Source organism: Tenrec ecaudatus, chromosome 2 (assembly GCF_050624435.1).
Source record: "Tenrec ecaudatus isolate mTenEca1 chromosome 2, mTenEca1.hap1, whole genome shotgun sequence".
NCBI classification, from domain to species: domain Eukaryota; kingdom Metazoa; phylum Chordata; class Mammalia; order Afrosoricida; family Tenrecidae; genus Tenrec; species Tenrec ecaudatus.
Genome location: NC_134531.1, coordinates 204810256 through 204837864, shown reverse-complemented (window position 1 = coordinate 204837864; position 27609 = coordinate 204810256). Strand labels below are relative to the sequence as shown.

Here is a 27609-nt window from a genome sequence, read left to right as displayed (position 1 = left end):
TTTAGAAACTCAGCACCCCAATAGTTTATTTCATGTTTAAAGACTGACCAATGGTTTTATTGCATTTACTGTTTCTGTGTATATAGGCACAAATACACAACAGCAAGTATATTTATAAAACTCCTTCATTAGGGTTAGGGCAGGGGCTTCTGGGAATTTTAGTTGTAAAAATCTGTGGATGACACAGAGTCAAAGACCACCTCACACTCCACTTCCTATCTTTACTGTTCATGGAAAAGATTTGATACACAAATAATACAAAAATCCTTGCTTTGTTACTGGCTTTCAAATCCAGTTACAGCGACCCATGCTACAATCCCGATGGTTTTTCATCCCTGAGCCTAGTTCGGTAGATCCACTCTCAGGAACTGTCACTTGCCATGGAGCCCATTCTAACGCAAGGTGACCCCAGGTATGCACTGTACTGTGCTCCAAAGGGTTTTCCAAACTGTTCCCTTTTGGAAGCAGACAAGGCCTATCTTCCACGGTGCTTTTGGATGGGTTAGAACCACTAACCTTCCAGCTAGTAGCTGTCAAGCACTTGACATTTCCATCCAACAGGAACTCCCCTAGGAAACAGGAAGGCAATGTCTTGAACGAGGTGGCATGACTGCTTAAAATTTCATTGTAAATGGTCATTCCCAGTCCACAACTTTAAGTTCTGAATTTTAGAGGCTAATGTTTGTGATTCGTCCATGCAGAGCTGAAGCACTGTTCTCTTTAAGAGCGAGCTCTGTGGGATCAAGGGACAGTAGCCGTAAGGAGTGGATAGGAACTTCAGGGAGGGCTAAGTTCATGTCAACTGGGGAGGAACAACTTAGAAAATAAGGGTGAGGATGGTTGCCCAACCTAAATGCAATCTGTGTCACTAGACTGTCAACGTGGAAACAATTCATTGGTGTTTTGCTGTGCATATTCTCAAAAACAACAAAAAAATTCATTTGTGCAGAGGACATAAGGCCCTGCAAGCAGATATAAGAGCTACAATCCAGGGTTCCAAAGTAGTCATGGGATAACCAAAGTTATTGACTATGAATCGGGGCGAACAGTAACAGACTATGTAGCAGGTGGTTACTACCCAGGTAAGTAAAATATGACTCCCATGGAATATTCTCCTCTTTGGGGAGATCTGCTCAGCTCATCCTGACCAAAGACCCGCCTCAGCATTAGCTGATTCTTAGGACAGAGGGAAAGGAAATGGAGGATCTTAAGTACCTTTAAAGGACGACAGCACAGCTTGATTCCCATTCCCTAAACATTTACCAAGGGCTGTGGGATTCAGGAGACGTGGTCGTGTGGTGAGTTACACACTGGGCTGCTAACAGCAAAGTCTACTCCCAAATGATTCCCAGCCTCAGAAATCCAAAGGGGCTGTTCTTGCTACTCTGTCCGCCAGGGTCACTATGAGTCAGTATGGACTCAGTGGCAGTGAGCTGTTTATATTTCGGGGGTGGGGGTAGGGTGTAGAGGTGGGTTTCAGATAAAAGGCATTTTGGGGAAGGTGTGCTACATAAAGTTTAAAATGTGGGCTTCATCCTTGAGGACCTCATGATCCCTACGAACTGGCTGTCAGGACAAATCACAAGGTCCCTATGGTTTCTATTCTGCAAGAGGCTCTAGTGCCCACAACTAAGGCCTGCCTGCCACATGGGTCACCTGGTAACTGTGAGGTCTTTGGGGGTGTCTGGGTGGGGTGGTGCACACAGGGCACAAAGGGATCAATTTCATTCTGGAGCTTAGACTACAGATGACACTGCTCTCCTCGCCCTGTCTCCTTCAAGTCTCTCCTCTGCATTAATTACTGTCTTCTTTCTAACCCACTACCCAGCAGACAGCGTTTCAATGTCAGATACAAACTTATAGCCACCCTCAGAACCTCAGGATCTGGGGGACTCAAAGGATGATGGGAGGTAGTGTATCACGAGTTAGCTGGCAAAGGCCAGGCATCAGGGGTGGGGGATTGGCATGGCAGGGGAGCTCACTATGAAGGGGGCCTGCCCAGTTCACCCCACTAGCTCTGTGCACTGGACGGGAGCTGTAAGATTGATAGTTAATACTGGGCTTGTTCAGCCACTTTGTCAGTGAAGCTGATGGTGACATGCCTTCCGTGCTTTTTGGCACCGGAGGCAGAACACATACTCAGCCGGCTACTCTCTCATTACCTGGGAGACTGTGGCGGCATCAGGCAAAAGGTGGACACGACCTGAGAGCAAAGGGCATGAGGTGATCTCCATCCTTGGGGAGGTGTGTCGTGGGGGCAAGGGGCTATTCAGTACCACGGTTAGTGAGTGGGATGTGCTGTCTGGAGCAGGGCAGACAGGGAGGGGATGCACCAAAGGAGGAATAAGAGGGAAGAATCAGTAGGAGTTCAAAGCCTGCTTAGAGCGCCTCTTCATGTGCAACCGCTCGTGGCGGATGAGGTCGTAATTTTGCAGGAAACGTTTGACGCAATAGCGACACTGAAAGGTTCTGGCCTTGTCCTTAGTGTGGATGCTGCTCTTGTGCCGGGCCAGGTGATCGTGTCGCTGGAAAGCCTTCCCACAGTCACAGCACTTGAAGCTCAGCTTGCCCTTGTTCTTTTCCAGCAGGGAGTTGGGGCTGCTGCCCTTTTGTTCCGACGGCCCTGGCTCTTTCTCCTCCGTGGGCTCAAGTCCGTCTGGCTGCAGGTGTATCCGCATGTGGGAAAGTAGGTGCGAGTTGAGGCGGAAGCTCTTCCCGCAGACTTTGCAAGTGTAAGGTTTCTGGGCCTCGTGGGTTTCCAGGTGCCCGTCCAGGTCCTCACTGTCGCTGAACACCTCTCCGCAGACGGAGCATTCGTGCGATTGCTCCTGTTCCTTGCGACTCCGAAGGTGCCTGATGAAGTTGACTCTCCAGCGGAAGATCTTCCCACAGTTGGGGCAGACATAGGACTTCTTGGAGGAGGCCTGCACCTCATCCCCCATCCCTGTGAAGCCCACGGAGCTGCTCCTGTGCGTGGTGGGGAGGACATGCTGCTTCTCTGCGGCATCCTGCAGCTCGTCAGGGCAGTATGGGCTGTGCTGGGACTCCTCTTCGCCTGAGCTGGACAGGACAATCTCAATGGATACCTCCTCATCGAGACCATTCTCCGGGGACAGCACACCGCCACCTGCTAAAGGAAAATCAGCACTGAGATCTGAGGTGCCAGACCAGGCAACCACCCCACCCACCCCTGAGATCCTACCGAGTAGACTTGGCTTGGGGTCTAGAAATCTCCATCCTTAGAATACTCTCCAGGAGGAGAGAGTGAAATGTAAATGTTTTGCAGATCAAACATTTAAAGAAGTTCAGAGAGGACCCTGGTCTGGACTGAGAAGCAGCCCTTCCAAGGGCTGGAGTGGTCACCTGATCTACCTTTCTTCTCCCTCTTCCCTGCCGCCTTTTCTGAAGCCCCAACCCACGCCTTTGTTCTTGTCACTGAAACCCCATCAAGTGCTGCATCTGTATTTAAGTGTTTAAAGGCCTGGTGAATTGCATGTAACTTATCAATAGTTTATTTGACCAAGCTTAGCAAGAATTCTGGTTTTTCCCATGAAAGAACTTGCAGAGAAAAACCCAATTCAGTCCACTGTCATTGAGTCAAGGCCAATCCATAGTGGCCCTAATAGGACAGAACAGAACTGAATTTCTGACACCGCATATCTTTAAGGAAGCTGACAGATAGTCTGGTGGACTTGAACCATCAACCTTGCAGTCAGCCTAAGGCTAAACCTGCTACCAGGGGTCCTTGTCTTGGGAGAGAGAAAAAAGCAAGCTCATTGCAGTGTGGTTGATGGCAATTCATTGGGACCTTACAAACATAGTAGAACTACTGTTCTGGTTAGGGCTTCTGAGGCTGTAAATCTTTATGGGAGAGCCCATGGAGCTGAAGGCCAACAAGAATCACCAATCTTGTTATACTGATTGATCCACTGCACCACCAAGGCCCCTGGACTTGGGGGAGCAGGAGGGCTTATTGTATAAACAGTTCCACAAAGGCGCCAGTTACTACGGGCTGAACGCATCCACTCTCCAGGAACCGGGCAAACCTTGTCAGCTGCACAGCCCTCTCTGCTCTGACAAGTTATCTGCTGCATTGCACTCAGAAGCAAGCCAAGGCAACGTGCCCAAGGTCACTGAGTAGAAGCAGGACTCTGGCCCAAAGACGTTCAATGGTCCCTGGCTGCATCCATCAAGATCTCTCCGCACACCTGATGCCCACCAATAGCCGCCAACGGGCCTGTGGACGCAGATGTTTTGGACTGTGGAGCTTAGGCGGGTTACTGAGGGCAACTCCCACTTACAAAGCAGCTTGCTCGATGTTTCGAGAATGATGAGGGCAAAGAATGTACAGATGTGCTTTGCACAATTGATATATGTATGGATTGTGATAAGAGTTGTATGAGGCCCTAAAAAAACAATTAAACAAAACAAAACAAAGCAGCTTGCTCAATGCACCTTGTTTGTGCCGTGCGAAAAAGAGTACCACAGAGAAGGCACAGGTGGCAAAGGAGGAGGGGCACTGAGGTTTCGGTGCAGCTCAAGACCAACACACACTTTTCAATTTTAAAAGATCTTGGCCTCAAGACTCAGACAAAATAGGGCTGAAAGGTCTTGCTCTGTGAAGCATTAGCTAGTCACAGGGTGAGTCGGGGCGTGATTACGGAAGCAAGATTTCAGGCTGGGCGGAGAAATGGAGCGCGTGCACTGACTGGCCCCGGGCAACACAGCAATCCAGAGGGCAGGGCGAGAGATGAGAGGGCTGGGAAGATCAGACGCACTGTGGTTTTTTGGGGGTGGGGAGGATAGGGATAATGTGAGGGAGGGATAAAGCAACAATCATGCTGCTGTGTACCATCAACACAACAATATGAGGCAGTCCTTGACGAGGCAAGGTATATGAGAGGTATACCTAAAACATCACAGACGGAAAATATGTCACACTGATGCTGTTTGTGCTTTTACAAATATTACTAAATTATTTAAGGCTCAACAATAACTCTGTAAAATGCAGCTGTAATGGCTATCCTTGTTTTTTCGGTTTTTAAAAAACTAATTCCACAAATGTTTATTGAATGCCCATGGTGTGTGGGCACTGGAGCTGAGCCAGTGGTTGGCCTGGTTCCCAAGAACCTCACAGCACCCCAACCCACCCCCTCTAGTGTCTGGTTTTGCAGCCTGGCTGTGTCTGCCAGCAGCCACAGGAGACAACGCAGGGCAGGTGATCCTACTGAACATGGACAGCCAGGAGGTGCGTGCTCGGGGTCCCCGCCTGCCCACCTGCACCCTTGGCTCTGCCTGAACCTAGCCTTTTCTGCAGGACTATCCTTGTTTTACAGAAAAATGTTTGAAGATAAGAGAAAGAGTCATCCAAGATCTTGAGACAATTGAGCCCAACCAGGGAGGTTAACAGAGCCTGTGACTGTGCTCTGCCATCTCCTAGCAGGAACAAGCCACTAGCGACGGGCTGGACTGCTGCCTACAGACAAGAGCAATGGCTCAAGGCCAGGCTGGAGGCTAAAGCCCCAAAAGTGCACCCTCTGGGCTGGGGATGATTAGCTCCTCCTATGTTCACGACACTGAGGAGAGAAGCAAGGCTTGGGGCCACGGGAAAGGGTCAAACACTCAATGTGAAAGCAAAACAAACAAAAATACACAATCTTCTAGCTTCAGGTAGACTTTCTTAGGAAAGACACAAACCAAAATGGAGACGATGACTGAGTTAAACATTTGGGTGCTGAAAGGCACATGGAGAGCATTTTGAAAATGGGGAAATTACATGCAAAGCTAGACGGGAAGGGTAACAATGAATAACTGAGAGTTTCTAGACATCAGTTTTAGAAAAAATAAAAACACGTCCATAATATGAAGGGGTGGAAAATAACAAGGATTTCAGGGCCGACCTCCTGGGTTCAAATCCTGGCTCTGCCCCTTACAACCTGTAAATGTGTGGCCTTGGACAAGCCACTAGAGCGCTGAGCCTCAGTTGCCCCATGCAAAATGGACACTGAATAGCACCTTGTCACATAGTTGACACAGAATGCAAGGCATGAAGCCCTGTGAAGTGCTTCCCCTAGTGTGGTGCTGGGGGCAAAAACAGAGCTTAATAATTTTGAAGGGAGAAAATCAGATGAAATAAAAAGGAAAGATTATTAACAGGCAGTTCATAGGGAAAGCACAATGGAACACAAGAAGAGGTTCGATCCCCGAGGCAGATGATACAATACCCTCATCAGCTAGGCACCAACTGCACAGGCGGGAAACATCTACGAACACAGATGTGGAGAAGCAGGCATCTCACATGCTGTGAGTGTGGGCTCGTGAAAAGGCATTTCTGGAAGGCAATTTGGCAGCCGCAAAATAGATGAAAGACAAAGAAAAAAAGACTGCTCTCCTGGCCTCATCATTTATTTTTCTTCAGGTAGATTTTAGCTTCTTGCCACTTTGGAGCAGACTCAGTAAAGGGGAACTGAGCTGAAAACGTCCCTTTGTCCATGAGCACTCCCTTCCACAAATAGGCTGAAGGTCCAGAAGGCAGGCCACAGACAGTCAGCAGTCAGAGGATTTAAAACAATTCCTGTCACCAAGAATTCATACAAACTCAGAGCTGGCTAAATAAGAATGACTACTGCTATGCAGAAGGAATGTTTTAGGACCCAAGAGTGAATTCAGGCTTACAGGGGCAGCACTCGGAAGTTCACCCTTCTGTAGGCAGCTTACTACACTGTGCCATTCCTTGTCCACCCATTTCGCCAGGGGAGCACCCACAGCGAGGGGAGTGCACAGTGCCAGGTGGAAATAACTCACAAATCTTGCCTCCAAAAGGCACCAGTGAAAGCGACAAGGACGCTGTCGGGCCACAGAAGCTGTCTAGAACCAATGACACAGTGAGTTCAATCAAATGAGAAGTAGAGTCCTGAGTCACTCAGAGGAGAAATTCAGAAGCAGGGCTGCAATTTTGTTTGGTCTGTTTTTGCCTCTGGAGGTGGCAAGATGCCAAGAAGATGCGAATTGAAAAGGTAGCCACTCCCTGGGGACAGTAATGGAATATTCACTCTCAAATTCCCTTTCAATTTGGCATTCCAGGAATTCTTTAACTTAGTCCTAGGAATCTGACCTTCCTTGCTCAGGGGAAAGAAGAAAATATACCCAGTATACAGCAAATAGTATTCTGCCTCAAGGTTCAGAGGAAAGGCAAAGAGGGAAAGGTCTTTGATCTTGTGCTAATGGTTGGGAGAGAGAGCCTAACAAAAGAAACTGTCATTGTTGATATTGTCAACAGACAAGAGCTTACTAAGGGTTTGTAGACTCTTTAGAGTTAATGTTCTACCACCCTCACCCCACCCCCACCCCCACCTCACTCCCTCAAGGTACCTGTGGTGGTGCTTTGATAAAGCGCTCCTTGCTGGCAGGCCTGCAGCTCAGTTTTCCTTCTTTCTTCTACCTGGAACGGCTGGAGAGTCTGAAAGTCTTTTCAGAGGGGGGAAATGAGGAAATGATCTGTCCTGAACTGTGACAGCATTACCCAGGGGAACCGTCATCATGAAGCCTAGGCAGTGATTTGAAAAGAGGCATGGTGCTCGCAGGGCCTGGCAGCCCATCACTCAGTGGAGTGTGTTGAGTGAGTAAGCTCACAAGATGAATGAACGGCTCTGCAGCCGGAAACCTGCGTACATCTCGGTTTTGCCATGCCTGTTAATCTCACCACCTGTGCCTCCTGGGCAGAGGCTAATGTACTAGAGGGGCTCCAGGCTGCACTTTCCTTCAAGGTCACGGAGAGTGTGCCCAAACCCGGTCCACCGCATTCCAGCTTCAGGTGCCCAAATGGCAAGAGGCACGGGCGCGCTGCGGACCTGTGCACACAAAGCTATTTCCTACGAAGGTGCAAGGATTTCAAGGTACTGCTATGATGGCTGCACACACAAGAATGTCTGCGGTGAGGCCTGGGTCTGGGGGGGCTGAGCAATGTGGGGCCAGGCAAGCTCCAGCACCTCCCAGCAGCACCTGCTGTGTGATGGGTGCAAGAAGAGGTGCCCAGAGTGTGGGGGAGGCAAGCCCTTTGCCACATTTGTGTTTCACTCATGCAGGAATCACTGGATCCTTAGCCAGAGCTAGGTGAGAAAAGGTATCCCCATTATCTCCTAGTCCCTGGTCGAGAGAGTAAAATCCCCACCCCTGGCAAAATGAGGCCCTCACATTCCTTCTGCTAGGAGTCAAGGTTAAGGTAAGACATGTTCCATCATGATAAAGCTCAGTTGGTTTGAAGGCCTCTCTGTTAGGGAGAGCAGGGAGCGGGCCTGCCTCCACCAAAGCCGACACCATGCCCCACTCTAGCTCCCACCACTGTTCACCAACTCACCCAGGTAGGACACTTGGGGCAAGTCTTTCCCTTGGAGGTCCTGAAGCTCTGGAACTCGGGGCTCATTCTCCTCCCCCTGGAAGAGACTGGGCTGGGCGGCTGGGTCATCTGCTCACAGAAAGGGGGAGAACAGGGGCGACCACACATGTATCAATAGTCTCCTCTCATAGGCACCTAGGGTGGACTGAGTACAGCAACTTCCCATCAGGTCCAGCAGAGAGAAGGTGGAGGCAGATACCACAGGTCATGGCAAACAAGTGTCAAGCTGGACCAGAGAAAACTGAGAAGGGTGAAGCAAGACAGGAGGGGCTGCAGTGAGCATGGGGTGTCTCTCTCGGACAAATGGATGCGAGGAACACATCTCCCATTTGGCTCTGTGTGCAGGCAAGCCTGACCCAATCAGGTGGGGAAGACAGTAGGCTGTGGCCAATCCACAAAGTGCCCATGGACTGTCAGGCCCTGATCTTCTCCATTAGCACGGGAGGACAACAGCTGGAGAAGGGACACTCAGGTTCCTGGTCTTGGGTGCGGGGAGAGCAAGGTTACCCCACTATCCAAGGAGCACACTGACACCCTGTCCCAGCTCCTGCAATCCCCCCCACCCCCACCATTCTCTGATCTTGGGAACTGATCTTCAACTTGGAAGGGTGGAGACCCTCAGACAGAGAGAGGCCCTCCCACCCCCAGCTCCCTGGTCTGGGTGAGGGGGAGTTAACTCTTACTTGGAGGTAGTGAGACCCCACAATCCTCCCCTATAATGAATTCTCCATAGAAGCCAGTTTGGGCTGGATCCAGAAGAGACCAGTCCTCTTCAGAGAAGCAGAAGATCATGTCCTTGAATGGAGAAACCCGATTCTGAAAGCAAAGGAGAAACAACAGGCATTCCTCAGTGCAGTGATGGCTGGAGAGGGTGCTCCAGACAAAGGAGTGGGGTCGACATGGAGCTGGGAGCACAGCTTCCAGCAGCGTGTGCCATGGGAGGAGGGGAGGAGAAAGCAAACGGATCTATCCAGGAGAACCACCTTGTACCATCTCATGTGGAAGGATCCGACGAATGGTGGATGCCTGCTGGCGGCCACAGATGTAGAGAAACGGGCCCTCCCAAAAGTGCCGCACACCCACGCAACTCCACATGGGGAAATCGCCAATGTGCTTATCCCGAGACCAACAGTCTACTTCCAGCATTTACTTGCAGATGTACATGCAGGTCATACGAGTTTCTTCATTGAAGCATTAGTGCCAAGAGTTTTAAGATTAAAAAACCAGAACTAAATAAAACAAACCCCTCTGTGCCCACAGCAAAGATCTAATTAAGTACACTATGTATGAAACATCCTACAGATAATAACCTATGCAATTCTGCAGCCTTAGAAGGTTCTTTCTGCACCGAAGGGAAATTCCTCCAAGGGGTTGTAAAGAAAAACACCTGTGCACAAGTGTGTCTGCAGTGCCACCATGTGTATAAGAATGCCAGGGTTCCTAGAAACCTGTAGTATCAAGTGATCTCACGAGGAAGCAGGTGTTACTTATGCTAAGGAGTACATCTTGAACCTTGGATTATGACAATGTCTCAAAAATACTCTTCAAGTTAAAAATGATGGACCCCCCCCCCAATTTTTTTTTAATTAAAAAAAAAAGATGGGCCCAAACCCCAAACCCACTGCCATCGAGTTGATGCTGATAGGTTTCCCACAGCTGTAAATCTTTCCAGGGACAGGTTGTCACATCTTTCTCCTAACGAGCAGCTAACGGTTTTGAACCACTGACCTTGTGGTCAGAGGTCTAATGCACCACCATGGTACCTTAAATGACGATGTTACACCATAAAAAGAAAGTAATTCCTCAAATAGTTCATTGAAAAGGGCCCCAAAATAGAATTGTGGAAAAAGAAAGGCAAGTTAAGAATCCGATGTGTATAAAAGCATTATCTGCAAGGGAAAGAAAAAAGCGTGACAAATACGTTTTTAAACGTGCAGGCCTCTGGAATAACACTGGCACTGCCGCATGGTCCTCGTGGGGCATGCCCCAGGCATGGAGGGGATAGGAACAAGATGTCCGGTGGACAGGGTTAGGAAGGATTTGCAAGTAATTTCCTCTAGTACCCTTGCACACCCACATACACACCTCCCAATCCTAAAAAAACACATCTAAGGTAAAATGGTGAAGTCTCTAGCTCTAATTCGCCACCCAACAAAAAGTATTGAGAAGTAAATGTAAACTGTTAGAGCCAACTTTGCCAGGATTCTGGAAAACACCAAGGTCTTCAATAGCCAAGTGATGGCAAATGAAGAAAAAGCCAAATTTAAGACAAAAGCTTTTGTGTCCTTGCTCCACCCCCTCTCCTAGGCTCAACAGCAGCCTGTATTCCCAGTGTAGGGTCCTTGTTCCTGGTCCCCAGTGGAGCAAAACAGAACTTATTTTTCAAGTCACGGTGTATGTCTACTTGAACCTGTCTAGCGGCTACCTGAAGGTCTGACGCACAGTATCTGCTGCTGTGTCAATGGACTCACAACTTAGTCCGGCCAGAAGCAGCAGCTGACAATGCTCCCAACACTGCAAGGTAAGCACACAAGGTGCAGATACCTGGGACAACAGGTTACAGTTGGAACAATAGCAGGTAAGTTCGAGGAGGAAAGCTGGGTAGTTTCTGTGGGAAATCAGTGCGTTCAAAAGTACGTGTGTGAAAAGGGGAATTTTTGAAAGCCACACACATGCCAGGGGAAGTACGTACAATCAGAAATAACTGAGGAAGACCTGAGCTTTCACCACAGATTAACTGATTTCAGGGGTCAGTGTATGTTTGGCTAAGTGTAAAAGGGTGGGAAAAAATTATTCTATGTAAAAAGTAACCAAAAGAGAGCGAAAATTCATATATACTAATAACACACACAAACCTCCCCTAACAGACTTTAAGTAAAATAAACGGTCACAAAAGGTAAAGAACATCTTATAATAGGAGGGCCAGCTCATAAGATATAACAACTCTAAAAGCCGATGCAACTAATAGAGCCTCAAAATAAACGAAGCAAACGCTGACAAACTGGAACGCAAATACTCTTCAAAACATCAGTTCCAGTAATAGATAGGACATCTAGATAGATCAAAAAAGTCGAACAATACTATCCTCTATTCAGTAGGAGCAGAATACACATCTTCCTCAAGGACACAGATTTTTCCAGGAAAGACCTTGTGGTGGATCACAAAACAAGTATCATATCAATAAATTTAAAAAGATATAAATTGTGCAAACTATCTTCTTCAGCCAAAATGGAACAAAGCTGTAAATTAATGACCGAAAGAAAATTGAAAATCCACAAATATGTGGAACTTGAAAAAAACAATTTTAAATAAGCAATGGCTCAAAGGGGGAAAATCACAATGAATATTAAAAACAAAAGCACAACATGAAAATAAAATCACAATACACCAAAATTTGCATAGCGTGGACAGTACTCTGGGAAATGTCTAGCTCTAAACACCTCCATTTTAATAAAGAATTTCAAATCAATAACCTTACATCCTGAAGAATCTGAAGAAAAAAATGAAACCTCAAATTGGTGGAAGTAAGGAAAGAATAAAAATTAGCCAAAACAGTCTTGAAAAAGAAGAACATAGCAGAAGGACTCGGACATTTGAGGTTTTAAAACTTACAATGAACCTATAGTGAGCAAAGCAGCATGGTACTTGCACCTAAGGAGCAAAAGTGAGACTCCAGAAATAAAGGGGCACAGATCGAAGGTCGACTATTAGCATGATGCCAAATCCACTTCACAGGGAAAGCATATTTTCTTCAACAGACGGTGCCACCCCAACCTGCATGACACATACCTATTATGGTTAGCAGTCCCACAGGTGACCCCGACAGCCCCAGAGCTTCGTGTGCATGTATACCTGGACACACACACACACACACACACACACACACACACACACACACACACACGAGATAGAGATTTTAATCGTAAGAAAAGAAAAAAACAAATCAGACAGTGCACGGAGTTGGTAAAGATGTACGGCATCTGGAACTCTCATTCACTGCTGCAGGGAGTACAAAAGCAGTCTCTGTAGCAAACAGCAACTTCTCATCTCGGTACTTACTGGCTAGCAACGTCTCGCCTACGTAATTACCCAAGAGACATAAAGGTGTATGTCCACAATGACACTTGGTCCATAGAAGCTTCATTGATAAAACTAGAATAGGGATGTCAACCAATGGGCACAAATTGTGATCCCCCATGTACAATAACATACTACTCAGCATTAGCGAGGAACTAGTGTTACAACATTAAGGAAACTCGAGTCCCTGTGCTGAGCTAGAGAAGCCTGCCAGACGCAAAACCCACAGACTGCATGAATCAGTGACTTACAAGGAGGCCAGTCATTGCCTGTGGCTGGGGATAGGGCTTCAACTGCAAAGGAATACAATGGAACTACACGGGTGAAGGAGATGTTCGTAATCTTAATTGAGGTAGTAATTGTATGAGTGTATACATTTGTTAAAAACCGTCTAAGTCCACGTGGAAGCACACCACCAGCCCGTGTGATTCGAGAAAGGTGAATAACATAATCCAAATTAAAAGGAAGGAATGGTATCAAATTAAATTGGGAACAGCTGGCTAGCAGAAGGCTACAGATGACAGTGGAAGGCCAGAATCCCAAAGCAGGGCACACACACACATTACGCCTCCTGTGAATTCCTCTGACCACTGAAAAGGGACGTGAACAGTCTTGGTAGCAGGCAAAGATATAGACAGTTACATTAAAAAGTAATATCTTATTTGATCCCCCTTTAAATTCTTTATCAGTTAAATAAAAAGTGAAGGGGAAACGTGTGAATTCGGCCAGGGGTGTGACTAGCCGGGCTTCAGGCAGTGTGCGCTGGAAAGTGGGTGATGAGACATAGCTAGGTTAAAATTTAACACCTTATCATTGGATCTCCCTTTTGACCCTTTCAAAAGTTGTTCTAGTTCTTAATATTTCTGCTTTCTTTTTGACTGAAGTTGTTCTCAATTTTGTCATTGTTGTTAGCTTTTTGGTATATGAAATCCAGGATGGGCGAATCTTTGAAGCTAGTAACTGGATTAACGGTTCCTTGGGGGGTTGGGGTGGGGGTGGGGTGGGGTTGAGAGGAAATGGGAAAATAACAAGAAGTACAAGAAAGAAAACAATGTCCGAAAATTGACTGTAGCGATCATCGTACCTCTCCTCTCTTCCCGATAGGACTGAAAGTTGAATTGTATGATATGTGGATTATGTCCCAATAAAACGGTTTTTAAAAAATCATCTAAAAGTTTGCATTTAACACTGTTGTTGGGAGGGGGCAGTGAGCACTGGAAGTGATTGTGATGATGTACATACATGTCTTCTTAAAAGCGATTTAACCAGGGAAGTGTATGGTATGTGAATACTCTATCAAGGAAACAACTAAAAGAAACAGAAAAAAGAAACCAAACTTGACCAATGGTTAGCATGGGAAAGGACAAAGAGTTGTTGCTTAGGGGCATCGAGTTTATGGTAATGATAAAGGAATGATTTGGAAAGCTTATCAATAATAGTTGAACAACATGAAGCGCATAATCAGTGACACTGACTTAGACCTGTAGAAGTTGTGGACTTGGGAATATTTTGTTGTGTAGATTTTTGCCACTATTAGAAAAAAATTACACGAACAACAGTAAGTACAAGTAAAAAGAAAGTGTTCTACATTTGAATGGTGACAATTATATAACCCTTGTTTATATGATTAAATTATTGAATTGTTTGATATGTGGATGAAGTGCTAATGAAACTGTTAAGAAAAAAAAGCATAAAATAAATAAATAAACCCGCTGTTGGTTGCTGTCATGTTGATGATTACAAATGGCGACCCTCATGTGCGGAGCAGCACTTGGCTCCAGGAGGTTTTCAGCTGTGATCTTGTAGAAGCAGACTGCCAGCCCTGCGTTCTGAAGCAACGCTAGGTGGGGCCTAATACCATGTTGGGCTCTTAATTGAGCGGTCAACCTTTGTGCTACCGAGAAAATCTCGCACTTAACATAGGTGTCCAGCTTCTGAAGCAAACACTGAAGCTCAAAAACATATATATCTACACACACACATATAATGGTAGAGACAATTTTCAATTGTTTTGAAGAAAATTAAAAATAATGTTATTTTAAAACAAAATTATTGCATGATTATGCATAAAATTGTCATGTCATAAGTCACCTAAAAATTAATACTGGGATGAATACTGGGGCTCTGAAAGTTAGGGAAGGCCTATACTATTCTTCCAGTTTTCTCCAAGTTTGAAATTAATGCCAAATAAAAAAATTGAACAAATAAAATACTTCAAAAATTTGAAAGTTGAACAGGGGTTTAGAATAAGGTTTCTCAAATTCACCTGTACACTGGACTCATTTGAGCATCTTGTTAAAATGTAAAATCTGATCCAGAGGTCTGAGATGGGGGCCTGAGGGTCTGTATTTAAATAAGACTTAAATATAAAATATAATATTTTAAGAAAACCCAGACAACATCTAAGTACCTAGGAATAAACAATGAGCTGTTGGACTTGACCTCAAAAGCATGATCCTTAAAAGGAAAAAGTACCAAAGTGGACAAAATCTAAATCTAAAACTTTTGTTCTGTTGGAGACTCTTTTAAGAGGATCATTTACGGAGTACAGAGAAATATCTGCAAACCATAACAAGAAATAGGTAGCTAGACTATGAAAACAATTCTTAAGTTTAACAATAAAAAGGTCAAATGTCCCAACAGTGTTCACAAAATCCATGAAGAAATATTTCATCAAAGTACATACATAAGTGGCAAATGACCCCACAATGCTCACAACTATTAGTCATCAGGTAAATGCTAATTTAAACCATAATAAAGCATCACTGCTCGACTATCAAAATGGCCATTAAAAACAAAAAAAGGCTAATAAAATACAGTGATGCAGATTAAGAATTCATTATCTATTACTGCTGGAAATGCACAATGGTACAGCCACTCTGTACAAGGGGAGAGCTGATGTCAAGCGCCATCGTCAGTTCTGAATTGCCCCCCTGCACCACCCTCACAATCATTCCTATGCCTAAGCCCACTGTTGAATCCGCTCTTATCAATCCATTTCATTGACAGGCTTCCTTTTTCTCAGTGCATCCCCACTGTACCAAGCATGATGTCCGTTTCCAGGGGCTGGTCTTTCCGGACATGTCCAAAGTACGTACGATGAAGCCTGGCCACCCTTGCTTCTAAGGAGCTGGCTGGCTGTACTCCTTCAAAGACAGATCAGTTTGTCCTTTTAGCATAGCACTCTATGGCACTTTCAATAGTCATCGGCACAATTCAAATGCAGATGCATGTTCGGTCTTCCTTATTCAATGTCCAACTTTCCTATGCAAACTAGGCACATGAAAATACCGCGGCTTTGCGCAGGTGCAGTTTACGTCTTCAAAAGAACACCCTGGCTCTTTCTACTACTCTCAAGAGGTCTCGTGTAGCAGATTTACCTAACGCAATGTCTTTTGATCTCTAGATTGCATTTATTATGGAACCAAGAAAGATGAAATCCTTGACAATTCCAACATTTTCTCCATTTCTCATGCTACCTGGTAGTCCAGTTGCGAGGACTTTGGTCTTTACATTGTCCACATCCATGCTGAAGCTGCGATCACTAATCTTCAGCAAGTGCTTTAAGCTCCCCTCCCTTTTACCAAGCCAGGTTGTGTCATCTACATATTCCAGGTTAATCAGCCTTCTTCTAATCCTGAAGCCACATGCTTCTTCATATAACCCAGCTTCTCTGGATGATTTGCATAGTACACAAATTGAATAATTACGTAAGAGGATACAGGTCTGAGATTCACCTTTCCTGATTTTAAATCATGTAGCATTTCCTTTTCTGTTCACATAGCTGCCTGTCATGTACAAGTTCCACATGAGCACAATGAAGTGTTCTGGAATTCCCATTCTTCTCAAGGTCATCCACAGTTTGTTAGACTGCACATAGGTGAATGTTCTGGTATAGTCAATGACACACAAGTAAACATCTTGGTATTCTCCCTTAAGCCTAGATCCATCTGACATCAACAATGTTGTTCCTTCTTCTAAGTCCTGTTCTGAATTGGGCCCAAACCTCTGCTACCTCCCTGCCAATGTACTTCTGCAACCGTTGTTGGATGATCTTTTGAAAAATTTCCTTGCACATGGTCTCAGTGATATTGTTCTATAGTTTGAGCATCTGCGGGGTCATCTTTCTTTGGAAAAAGTACAAATAATGGATATTCTTCGTTCATAAGACATGAAGAAATAGATAATCAAAGTGGGTACACAGATGACAAATCAACCCACAAACAATGCTCCACACCATTAGCCATCACTGTTCGGCTACCAAAATGGCTAACATAAAAATTTTAAAAAAAGTTAATAAAAAATCGTGATGCAGACATTGAGACTCATTCATCTATGTGAGAATTGTACAACGAATGTATGGCACAGCCACTTTAGAAAAGGATGTACCATATATACTCAAGTATAAGCTGATCCTATCATCAGCCGAGGCACCGAATTTTACCACAAAAACTGCATAAAAATGTGTTGAAAAAAACGGCTTATACACGAGTATACATAGTAGGTGCTTCTTACAAAATGATGTGTTCACCATATCATCCAACAATTGCACTCTGGAAATTTCTCTCAGATAAATGAGACTTATGTTCACACAGAAACCTTTACAGAAATGTTTATAGCAAGTTTATTCATAAATGCCTGCAAACTGTGAACAACCCAGATGCCCTTGGGTGAATGGTTAACTGACGACACAAGAAGATACATGCCGTACGGTTCTTTCATCTAACATTCTTGAAATGACAACATCATGGAGAACAGATTGATGCTTGTCAGACATAAGGACCAAGGATTGGGGGAGGAGACGTGGGTGTGGGTACAAAAGGGTAAGGAGGAGCTTCTGGTGAAGCAAGTATGTGCCATGTCTGGACTATCAATGCCAAAATCTCGGTTGTGACATTGTATTAATTTTACAAGATGGTGCCCTTGAGGAAAACTACATAAAGAGGGCAAGAGATCTTTGTGGAATATTTCTTACAGCTGTGTGAATCTTCACTTACTTAAAATAGAAGAACTAATTTAAAAATAAACTTAAATTTAAAAAATCTTCTCGAGGACAACTTTTTATGTATTGGGCAGAAACTGCAGCAGCAGCAGGACAAAATGGCATTAATTCATTACAATGTATGTACTCTCTGAGGAGCACTGGTGGCAGTTCTACACCAAGTTACAATCCCTTCTGTAAAGAGTCCAAGTCTGGGGAACCCACAGGGATAGGATGTACTCCCTATGGGCAGGGCATTTACCAGGGAGCTGAAAGACTGAAGACCAAACCTGACACACAACTAGAATTTCAGCATCCCCTTGCATGTTGTACTGGTTAAAGGTCTTACTTTTTATTAAGAAAAACAAGTGCTTCTGTCCTTCAGACATTAGGGTTCAGTAATCACCACAGAACAATCACAGCACACACCACGCACTGTAGACGCTGAAACACACGTGCATGGGTGTGTGCTGGTTTTCTCTTGGAAATGAAGGCAGGGAACAAGACGCCGCCTCCCACCTCATAAATCCAGCTGATTCCTTCTCATGCCTAATCCTACCCAGCTCCCCAGGTTTAACGTCCTGTGAAACCATGGGCTACCAGCAAACAGTTCCTTTTCCTAATTCTCTGAGCTTGGTTTTAAAGTGTCTCCTATGCTTCAAGTTCATCTTGTCTGTTGAGTAGAACAATGAACAAAAATCCATGCCACCATGAAGTTCGTTTTGTAGTGGGGGGAGATATGGCTTGGACCAGGCAGTGGACTGTGTTCAGGAGAAACAGGCCTGGGGCGTGCCGGAGAAAGTCGGGGCAAAGGCAGCACCTAGAAGCAGGTGAGTGAGAGCACCTGCAAGTAGCAGCTCACCATCCCCCCCAGCTGAAAAGTAAACAGCAAAAATGCTAAGGAAATTTTCAAAATTCCACTAGTAGTGTATGTGACAGTGAAATTATTTCCCCTAACATTTCTGAAATAGCATTCTCACTAGAAAGTAATCGTGAAATTAGAAGAATGAAGAAGTTTCCATTTTTGCAAGATCTGTGGGCTGCGAAGATGCTGGTCCAGAGGGCCTCCTGAGCTGTAAAACCGGATGTGGGCATTTGCTTTCTCCAGTGATTTTCTTTGCCCAAAGCCGAAGAGGTAGAAGTATGGATTAGAAAGGAAGGAGGGGGTATCTCAAAAGCACACATCCTTTCATTTTCCTCGGCTGAGGCTGGACAACCTGTGTGATCAAGCGACCAAGTGCAAGCTGGGCCAGGCTCCTGGGAAAGATGCTCTGTAGGGAGGTATGAGGGTTTAGGCAAAGACAAACACGGGGTTTTCCAGGGCTCTTGCAGAATGTGCTCACCTGAGGCAGCTGGAAGCTGGTCACCTGCTGTGCGTCACTCATACTCTCTTCTTGAAGAACGGAAAGGTCTTGGGAATCTGAAAGAGATGGGAAAAAGTTGTTCCAAGGGGGTGAGGCCTTGCCGTGGCACCTCTCTACCCCTGCAGGATCCTTGGCAGTTCAGTTTTGTTGGGTGAAGGGACTCACACGCAATGAGCCAACAGCCGCCATTTCTCGGACCACTCCAAAACCCCTACGTCTTTTCTCACCTATAAAATGAGGATTCTGAGATAATGCAGGTGAAAAGCATTTCACAACCACAAGAGTTACTGGTCTTTCAGAGAAAGCAGAGCAGGCTTTTGTAAGGAATGAGCTCCTGAATTGTCGCTGTTGTCAGTTGCTATCCATGGAGCCCAGTCAGACGTGAACCTTCTGACGCAGATGGTCACCAGGCTTGTCTTCTGAAGGACCTCTGGGCTGCTAACTGCCAGCCGAGAGTCAAGCACTAACGGTTTCCGCCATGCAGTGACGCTTGAAAAGAGAATACCCAGGTCAAATTGGCTTTGCCCCTAATTAGCTATGTGACTATCTGCAGGCCCAGGGAACTACTTTACCATCTGCAATGCGAGGGTTATAGAATTCAAAACTATGGATATGACAAAATAATAATTTGTAAATTATCAAGGGTTCATGAGGGAAGGAGGAGCGGGGAGGGGAAAAATGAGGAGCGGATGCCAGGGGCTTGTGTGGAGAGCAAATGTTTTGAGACTGATGAAGGCAATGAATGTACAACTGTGCTTTATACAATTGATGTAGGTATGGATTGTGATATGAGTTGTATGAACCCCCAATAAAACGGTTAAATTTTTTAAAAAAACTTCAGAACTATGGCCTTGAGGTCAGAGGGTTGCTGTCAGAGAGGGTTAGTGTGAAATGTTGTCAGTGGCATATGAGTTTCTGTATCGCAAAACTCCACAAAAGGCTGATACATAGAAACTATTTTAAAATTGATGGTGGTGATAATTGTACAAGTCTTAAGAGGACTGAACTATTGAATTTAGGATTTGTGAATTATATGCCAACGAAACTGTTAAAAAAAGGCAACACAAATAGGAAAAAAAGAGACTGATATCATTATTAGGACATCTGGAAAATCATTTGGTTTAGCACCCTAAGTCCCAACACACAACACTTGACAGAGTATGGCTGTGGGACCATCTCACCCACTTTATTTTTAGCTCCCGAACACTCTCCTAAGGGCATGCCGAGCCGCTGCCGTGCTCTGTGATCTCTCTCCCATTGGGCAATGGTGGCTTGCTTGGACAGCAGCTCCGCCACACAGGCTTCCAGTACATCCATGTGAGAATCAGCCCTGCCTTTCAAAGAAGAAAAGTTGGAAAGCTGCACTCTAATGTCTCTGCTTAGAGCAAATTCCAAGGACGGGTGTCACACTGGTGCCCAAACTGAGAGATGTCCGTATCCCTGACCTTTCTGTAGCAGGAGCAAAGCCCTTAGGAAGCAACAGGTGCCAGTGAAGCTATCTGGAGCAAGAGGCTGGGCCCAGGAGCTGGCACAGCTGGCAGTGCCGTGCCCGGGAGGGCCACGAGAGGTGACCTCTTCCTTCTGCTACTCAAAGTGCAGGCTGGGGAGAGGGGCTTTTCATTATGCCCTCTGACACCTCACTACCTTCTGGAAGCTGAGCTGTAGTCCCACCCCATCTCCCGTCACGGAACACTTAGCAGATCACTTTGGCAAGCTTTCAGGCCTTAAACGAAATCACTTAAGAATGTAGTCTATTCGTTAGTTTCGGGAGGTGGGAGATGTTTCAGATTAGAAATTCTACTGTTTTTATGTGGCTCCTTCAAATAACAGCCATCATAATGGCATTAGAATTTTTTTTATATCTGATTCCTGTCATGTCTACTTTGCCCATTTATTAGAGCTCAAGGCAATGAAAAGGCGTATGGCCTTTTCTTGTGGTGGCTGGCTTGGTTTACAGCAGCACTAGGCCACTACACAGACAGGCTTTCCCCAGTACTTCCCCTGGCCTCGCGGTGGGCCCTCACAGCCTGCCCATCCAGTGTCGCCCAGAATGGACCACTCATACCTGCCGACGCTTTTCCTACTTGCATGGGTTACATCCCTTATGCAAACCGTGGTTTTTAAACAAGAAGTTGAAGTCCAAGTTGAGTTAACTTGGACAGAGGTTAGACAAAGAAACGTAACAAGTACTTTCTTTGTAAAAATTTACATATTAAAAAATTAATATGATTGCGAAGTGAGTCACAAGAATAAACTGGTGACTCCACACACTCTTCCACCCCTCCCCCCAATCTAGAATTACAGTGAAATGTGGACGCTCACTCTGATCACTCACAGATGTCACAGCCTTTCTGTGACCTGCAGGCACCCACCTCCCCATGAAAACTATATCAACTAAAAACTTTGTACTGAAGGAAAAGTGCTGTTGTGTAGGGGACATTGAGTTTATGTCAATGGCAGAATAATTAACACTTGTACAACATGAAGGGTATAATCAGTGGCACAGAATTACACAACTAGAAGTTGTGGAAATGGAGAATGTTCTGGTGTGTGTATTTTTGCCACAATTAGAAAAAAATACATGAATAACAATGACTAGCAGGAAGAAAATGTTCTAGAATGGAATATGGTGATGATTGTACAACTCTTCTTGATTATGACTGAAGTATTGAATTTTATGGCATGTAGATGAGATGCTAATAAAACTGTTTAAAAACATTTTTTAACTGTTAAAAAGTATGTACTAGAGGGAAAAAAGAAAAGAATTTATAGCTCAGTGCTACATCTTATTCTTATTTCAGCTCATGTCATTCTCAAAACACCAATATGAATGACTAGGGGCTAAGACTTAAAGAGTTTTTAAATAAGCCCAGGATTGTAGAAGATGAAAAAAAAACCCCAGAAAACAAAATAAAACAAAACTCAGTGCCATCAAGTCGATGCTGACTTACAACAACCAGAATGGACTAGGTAGAACTGCCCCGTGTTTCTGAAACTGTCTTTCTCCTGTGAGGCGGCTGGTGGTTTTGAACTGTTAACCTTGCAGATCGCAGCCCAACACAAAACAATCACATTACCATGGCGCTTCAGAAGATTCAAAACCAGTGCAATTTGCATCAATCTTCAAACCTCATGGCCTTTACCCTGGAGAGACCACCTCTTGGAAGCATTTGGTGTGTTATGTTTGCTTCCGTACATTCCCTAGCTGACAATGTGGGCAGGGCTTGCAGCACTGGGGAAAGTGCGGCTCCAAGAGACAAGTAGGCATGTTCCTGGCCAACAACCCCCCCCCGCCCCCCAACAGTGATCTTATTCACAGAAAGAACTTCCTGGAGGACATCTGATTCCAGTGCTCTCTGTGAAGAGCAGATTTTGATCATGGTTCAAATACAAGACTAGGGATCCAAACTGTTACCTCCATGACATCATCCAGAACACCGCTGCTCCCCCAAGGGTTCCACTGAGAGCTGGGTGCTTCCTAGCCCACAGCTCACGACACTCCCATGGACTCTGTACCTGGGTCCCCGCTGAGCTGCCCTGGCGATTGGCTTGAGAACCCTGGATTTTCTGCCAGGGGCATGGGATGGGCCTCCTGGCTCTTTGCAAGGTCATCTTGGGGCTCTGTGGGTAGTCGATCCTGCTCTTGATCTGCATGGCCATCCCCATCATCGATCACCACAGGGTCTTCACAGTGCTTGAGCTACAATCCCAGAAAAGAGTTTTCAGGTGGAGTGGGCCTTGGGTAACTTTGGACTGGCTCTGCCCTACAAGCGCTGGGCAAGCTCTCTCCCTCCCTCCCCTGGGCTTGTTGACTCTGACCTATAGCTGATGGGCAGAGGCTATGAATAGGGCTACAAAGGGAGAAGATGTAATCAGGCACTACATTAGGACACTTGGGGGAAGAAACCTGCCTTCTGGAGAAGGAGTGGTCTCATCTGGACCTAATGTAGGTATAGTTTTAGACAAAATTCCACAGCCTGGGAAGGGAACCGTTAATCCCATGAGCATGCTTACTCCCAGACCCACTGCCCAATCTAGACAACCCCCTCCACTCACCCACTGCCAGGGTCTCCCGGGCTCTCGCTCCAGTGTCTCCACTGCGGCCACAGCCTGCTCACCATTCTCAGGCTCCTGGGCCCGCACCCAGCTCTGAATCTCCCGGGGCAGGATGGCCAGAAACTGCTCCAGCACCAGAAGTTCCAGGATCTGCTCCTTGGTGTGCCTCTCAGGCCGCAGCCAACCTCGGCACAGGTCCCAGAGGCGGTGCAGGGCCTCGCGAGGACCTGCTGCCTCCTGGTAGCGGAAACGGCGGAAAAGGCGACGGGAGGACTCTGGACTGGGGAGCTCTCCTTGGGGGCTAGGTTTTTCTCCAGGTGGGCTCCTCATTTTCTTGGGCTCCTCACTTTCCTTCGGAGCCAAGACTCGGGGACACAGGGCTGTGGGCATGATGGGATTTGATGGGGGTCAGCAGCAGAAGACGACCCTATTTCCAAACAGAAATTGCTGGCTTCAATGTTCTGGTCCTCTGCATTTGTTTTTTGGGGGTACTGATGGGAAAACTGATAGAGCTCATACAGATCAGCCCTTTGGAGAAACCCTTTTGCATGAATGTTCCTTACACACAAAGATAGAGAGAATCCCCTCCTCCGAGACCCATCACAGTGCCATTGTGTAGATGACCAGTGCAATAAGGCAAGGAGCCTGGCCTTCCAAGCATCCCGAGCATCCCAGAGGGCTGACAGGGCTACATGCAGGAGAGAGGCGTTAACTAAGGCTCTCTGGTACCTTCGATGGTCAGGTCCTCTTGCAGAGGACCCAAGAGAGATGTGTCTGAGCAGGATGATATCTTGAGGCTTTGGGACAGATGTCACTGTTCTTGGTCTGAAGACCTGTACAAACTGAGCTGAAAAGACATGGGCAGATGTACCAGGGAAGAGCTTTGAAAGCACATCAAGGTTCAGAGTCCACCCTGCTGAAAGATGAGGACCCGGCAGCCATGCTCAATGATGGGCACACCCATAGCCAGAATGGGCTGCCCCCAGTGAAGCGTGCACTGGCACACAGGGCCAATCAAGCAGGCAGCCAAGAAGATGCCCACATGAGAGCATTAAGACTGCACTTACCCGAGAGAAATGCCACTGTCAGACCAGTTGGATGTCCAACTCATTTGAGTGTCTCATAGGAAACTTTGTCAGATATTGAAAGGTGCTCCGTCATTCAACTTTGCCACCACATCTTTCTCAACGCTCATCATCACCCAACCATGCTCAAGGCAACTGCACAATCTTCAAAGTGTTTTGTTTGGTAGATGGAGTGAGCTGCTCTGGCCACACCTCAAATCCCAGCTCCCAGCCTATCATGGCCCACACCCACACTCACACCTCAGGACACAGGCGTTCCCCAGACCTCCTAACACAGACGGGAGGGTATTGGGCATGTTGACCTAGTGAATCTACAGGAGGTAACCACAGAGGTCGTTCGTTACCTGTGACACTCAGTCACCAGCCCAGACTACAGGTACAAGATGTCTGAGGAACAAGCTATGTGGGCCCAAGAGAAGGTTCAGAGTCAGCGGGCAACCACTTAAGGGAGTGAGCTTTCTCGGGTGGGTGCACAAGATACAAGGAGAACCAAGGACAAATGGAAACACACACCCCCTCTATGCCTACACCTGTGCGAGGCCCCCTGGTGCCCACAGCACCTTAATATCCAGCCTCTCACACTGACTCCCTCCCCAGTCTCATGGTGGGGGTGAGACACACTTCACTGCCTTTTACAGGAAGACGAGCAAGGGCAGAAGAGTAACAAAACATTGAGTGGCAGTTAGAAATGCCTAGTCTCTGGACCCTCTTGTTTTCCGAACTGAAAAAAAAGCGCACGGTGTGTGAAAGGGCTCAAAGGGCCTCTGGCTGGGCACAGTAGCAGCTCACCCTACAGCTGCATCCCTTAGTCTGGCGCCCAATCTGGTCCCCACATCTGCTAAAGAGCAGCCCTTCTACCCCAACTCAGGTGGGTCCCCACCCTCAGGGAACCCAATGCCCTCCCATCAGCACTCCAGTCCTCGCTGTGCGGCTGCCCGTGCTCTGCGGACCTTCTCTGGAACCAGACAGCTTGTTGTACCTTTTGGTCACCCTGCACCTGGCCTGTAGGAGACTCAATGAACTCAGGTTAATGGGGGAGGGGTCCTGGCCTGGGTGTGTTTAAATCAGCTCTTAGAGGAGGGACAGACCCTGCATTAGCAGAAAGGTAAGGGGAGTGCATTTTAGGCCAAAGAAAGAAGAAAGCGTTTATGTCCCTCCCTCTCACCCACCGTCTTTTACACACACACACACACACACACACACACACACACCGTCTTTTACACACACACCCCGTCTTTTACACACACACACACACACACACACACACACACACACACACACACACACACACCACACACGCGGTGAAGGGAAAACGGATTTACCTCACAGCCTGGAACTCCTTCCCAGTTTCGAACTCAGATCCCTCCTGCTGCGGTGCAAGTCCGCGGTGGCAGCTCCTCATCCTTCCAGCTCGATCTCCCAGGTGTCCTCCTTCGGGCGGCTTCTCGCCGGGGGCCCCACTCCTTCCCGAGGCGGCCACAAGTCCCTCTCGGGCGCCTCCAGAGAGCCAGCGCTCCGTTGGGGAGGGAAAGGGCGAGAGGAAGTGGAGGCGCCTGAAAAACAAAATCGTGCTGGCTTCGGTCCCCGCCCGCAGACCCCACGACCCAGCGCGCCGAGCTGGGGCGGCTCTGGCGGAGGCCCGGGCGCAGGAAGGGGGCGCGCCGGGCCGGCGCGGGCGCGGGGACGCGGGGGAAGTGGCGGGGCCCGCGCGGACGCACTCACCGAGGCGCGTCCCCGGGCCAGAGGCGCGCAGGCCTGGCCGTCGCCGGAGCCCGCAGGACGCGGAGGAAAGGAAAGGCCAGAGCCCGCCGGCTCCCTCCCCTGGGACACTTCCTGCACCGCTCTAGGACCGCGGAGGTCTTCGCATCTCAGTGGTTCGTTCCCCCGCCCCCCGGCCGAGGTGTGCGCGGGGGGTGACATCCGACACCCCCGGCCCGGGCCCGCCGTCCGCGCGCCCCGCCCCGCCCCGCGCGCGCGCCGCTGGCCTCGGCGCCCGGCCCGGGGGCTTTGTCCGCTCGCTCGGCCGCCCGCCCGCCCGCCGGGCCCGGGGGTCGCGCGCCAACGGGGGCGGGAGAGGCCGAGGGCACCGCGGAGGACCGCGCACGCCGGCCGGGCACGGCCGTCCGCCGGAGGGCTGGCGCCGGAGGCTCTTCCCGCGGGCAGGCTCCTCTGCAAAGGCCGAGCCGGCGTAACTGTCGGTGCTGCGCTGTCCGCGCTGCACCCGGCTCCGCTTCCCCGGGGCTCGGGCGTCGGCGTCCGGGAGGGCCGATGGTTGGATGCTGGAATTGATGGGCGCACGGGGGAAGGAGGTGCCTTCTCTGGCTCGGCGGCGGCATTCCCGGGTTTTAATCCCCCTCTGGGATTCTGGGACGCCCTCGCGCAGCCCACCCACCGCACACCCTGCAAGCCTAACCCTCTCCCCAGTTGCAGTCCCTCCCGAAAACCTCATCCTACCGCGGCTGGCACGGGGAGCCGGGAAACGCCGAGCCTCTCCCCGGCCCCCACCTTCTTCCACAGTGGACACGGCCGCCTCACGTTCCCGCCCGGGTCTTTCTGGACGTGCACAAACGGCTAACGTTTTACGCTCGAGGGGCTTGCAGTTTAAGGAAGGCCGTGCAAACATGGCCCTCGCGAACATCAGAGAAACCTGGGGGGCCGGCAAGCGGAGCTGCTGTGATTGCTGGCCCACGACGGTCCTTCCTGAAGGAGGGAGGGTTACGGATATTTAAACGCAAAGAAACAGGGGCTCTGCCGCCAGGCGGGTGGTGGGTGAGCTGTTTGCCATCACCCCTTGCTGGATGTAACTCACAGGTTCAGGGGAGTCTTCCTGGGGTCATCTCTAATTTTCCAGACTGAAGTGTGGAAGAAATTTTGTCTCAGGCCCATGAGCAGATGTGAGTCCCAGGATGCAGAAGAGTACGGTACTTCCTCATCTCTTCTATCCCTGCCCCACGCTAAAGTTGAGCTCCCGTAAAAGGAAAGCAGAGAAGAGTCTGTAGCTGCCAGAGAGAGAAGGGGCTGAGGTGAGTTCTGGTCTTCAGACCCTGTTTCAAAGTCAAGCAGATCAAAGTTCTCCAAATGGACGTGGCATTGGCTATGGAGGCACCAGATTCTTTATGGCTGTTCACAAGTCCTTAATCCTAGCACCTCTTATTTCTCTCTCTGTATGAATTCTGACCAGCACAGTTATGAGGTCTCTGGGTTGTCGGTTGCCTAACATTGAGGTTAGCAGGAGATGTACTGAAATAGGAATGAAGCCCTTGCTGGTGAACAGCGATGCCAGAGAAGACGATCCAAAAGGCTTCCAGAGATCTTACTTGAAGTTTGCAGCCCCCTCCCCACCTTCTGGTTTAATTGAACTTTGCTTTTAACCGTGTCAGAAGATTTCATGGTGCTGCCTTAAAGAACTCATTTGCTAACCCACAGGTTAGTGGGTTGAACCTTATCAGCTGCATTGAGGAAGAAAGATTAGTAGTCTGCATTTGTAAAGATTACAATTTATGAAACCTTACAGGGCAGGGCAGCTCCATCCTATAGACTCTAAATGAGAAGTCTGGGTCTGGCAGGAGCTCCGGTTAGGCCCATGGCCTGGAGGAGAAGACGGGGTAGGACCCAAAGAGCTCCATGTGTTTGCCGTAAACTGAGGCTGGG

The 27609-nt window shown here is 47.7% G+C and overlaps 1 protein-coding gene across 5 annotated transcripts; it reads right to left on the bottom strand.

Moving 5' to 3' along the window:
• On the bottom strand, nt 1-26913 carry ZNF496 (zinc finger protein 496). 5 transcript variants are annotated; one of them, XM_075542143.1, is made up of 11 exons: nt 26768-26913; nt 26413-26658; nt 25281-25511; nt 23603-23720; nt 22874-23300; nt 22334-22517; nt 18797-18873; nt 9079-9211; nt 8357-8464; nt 7372-7467; nt 1-3130 (listed from the first exon to the last, which is right to left on the bottom strand). In XM_075542143.1, exons 5-11 carry the CDS (start codon nt 23261-23263, stop codon nt 2358-2360), a joined length of 1761 nt encoding a protein of 586 aa, XP_075398258.1. In that variant the 5' UTR covers nt 23264-23300; nt 23603-23720; nt 25281-25511; nt 26413-26658; nt 26768-26913; the 3' UTR covers nt 1-2357. The 5 variants fall into 5 exon arrangements, with proteins under 5 accessions (XP_075398258.1, XP_075398260.1, XP_075398261.1 ...); XM_075542145.1 differs by lacking the exons at nt 26413-26658; nt 26768-26913 and adding an exon at nt 25681-25884 and having other exon boundaries at nt 1-3127; XM_075542146.1 differs by lacking the exons at nt 26413-26658; nt 26768-26913 and adding an exon at nt 25681-25884 and having other exon boundaries at nt 22874-23253.
• Nucleotides 26914-27609: the final 696 nt, after the last annotated feature.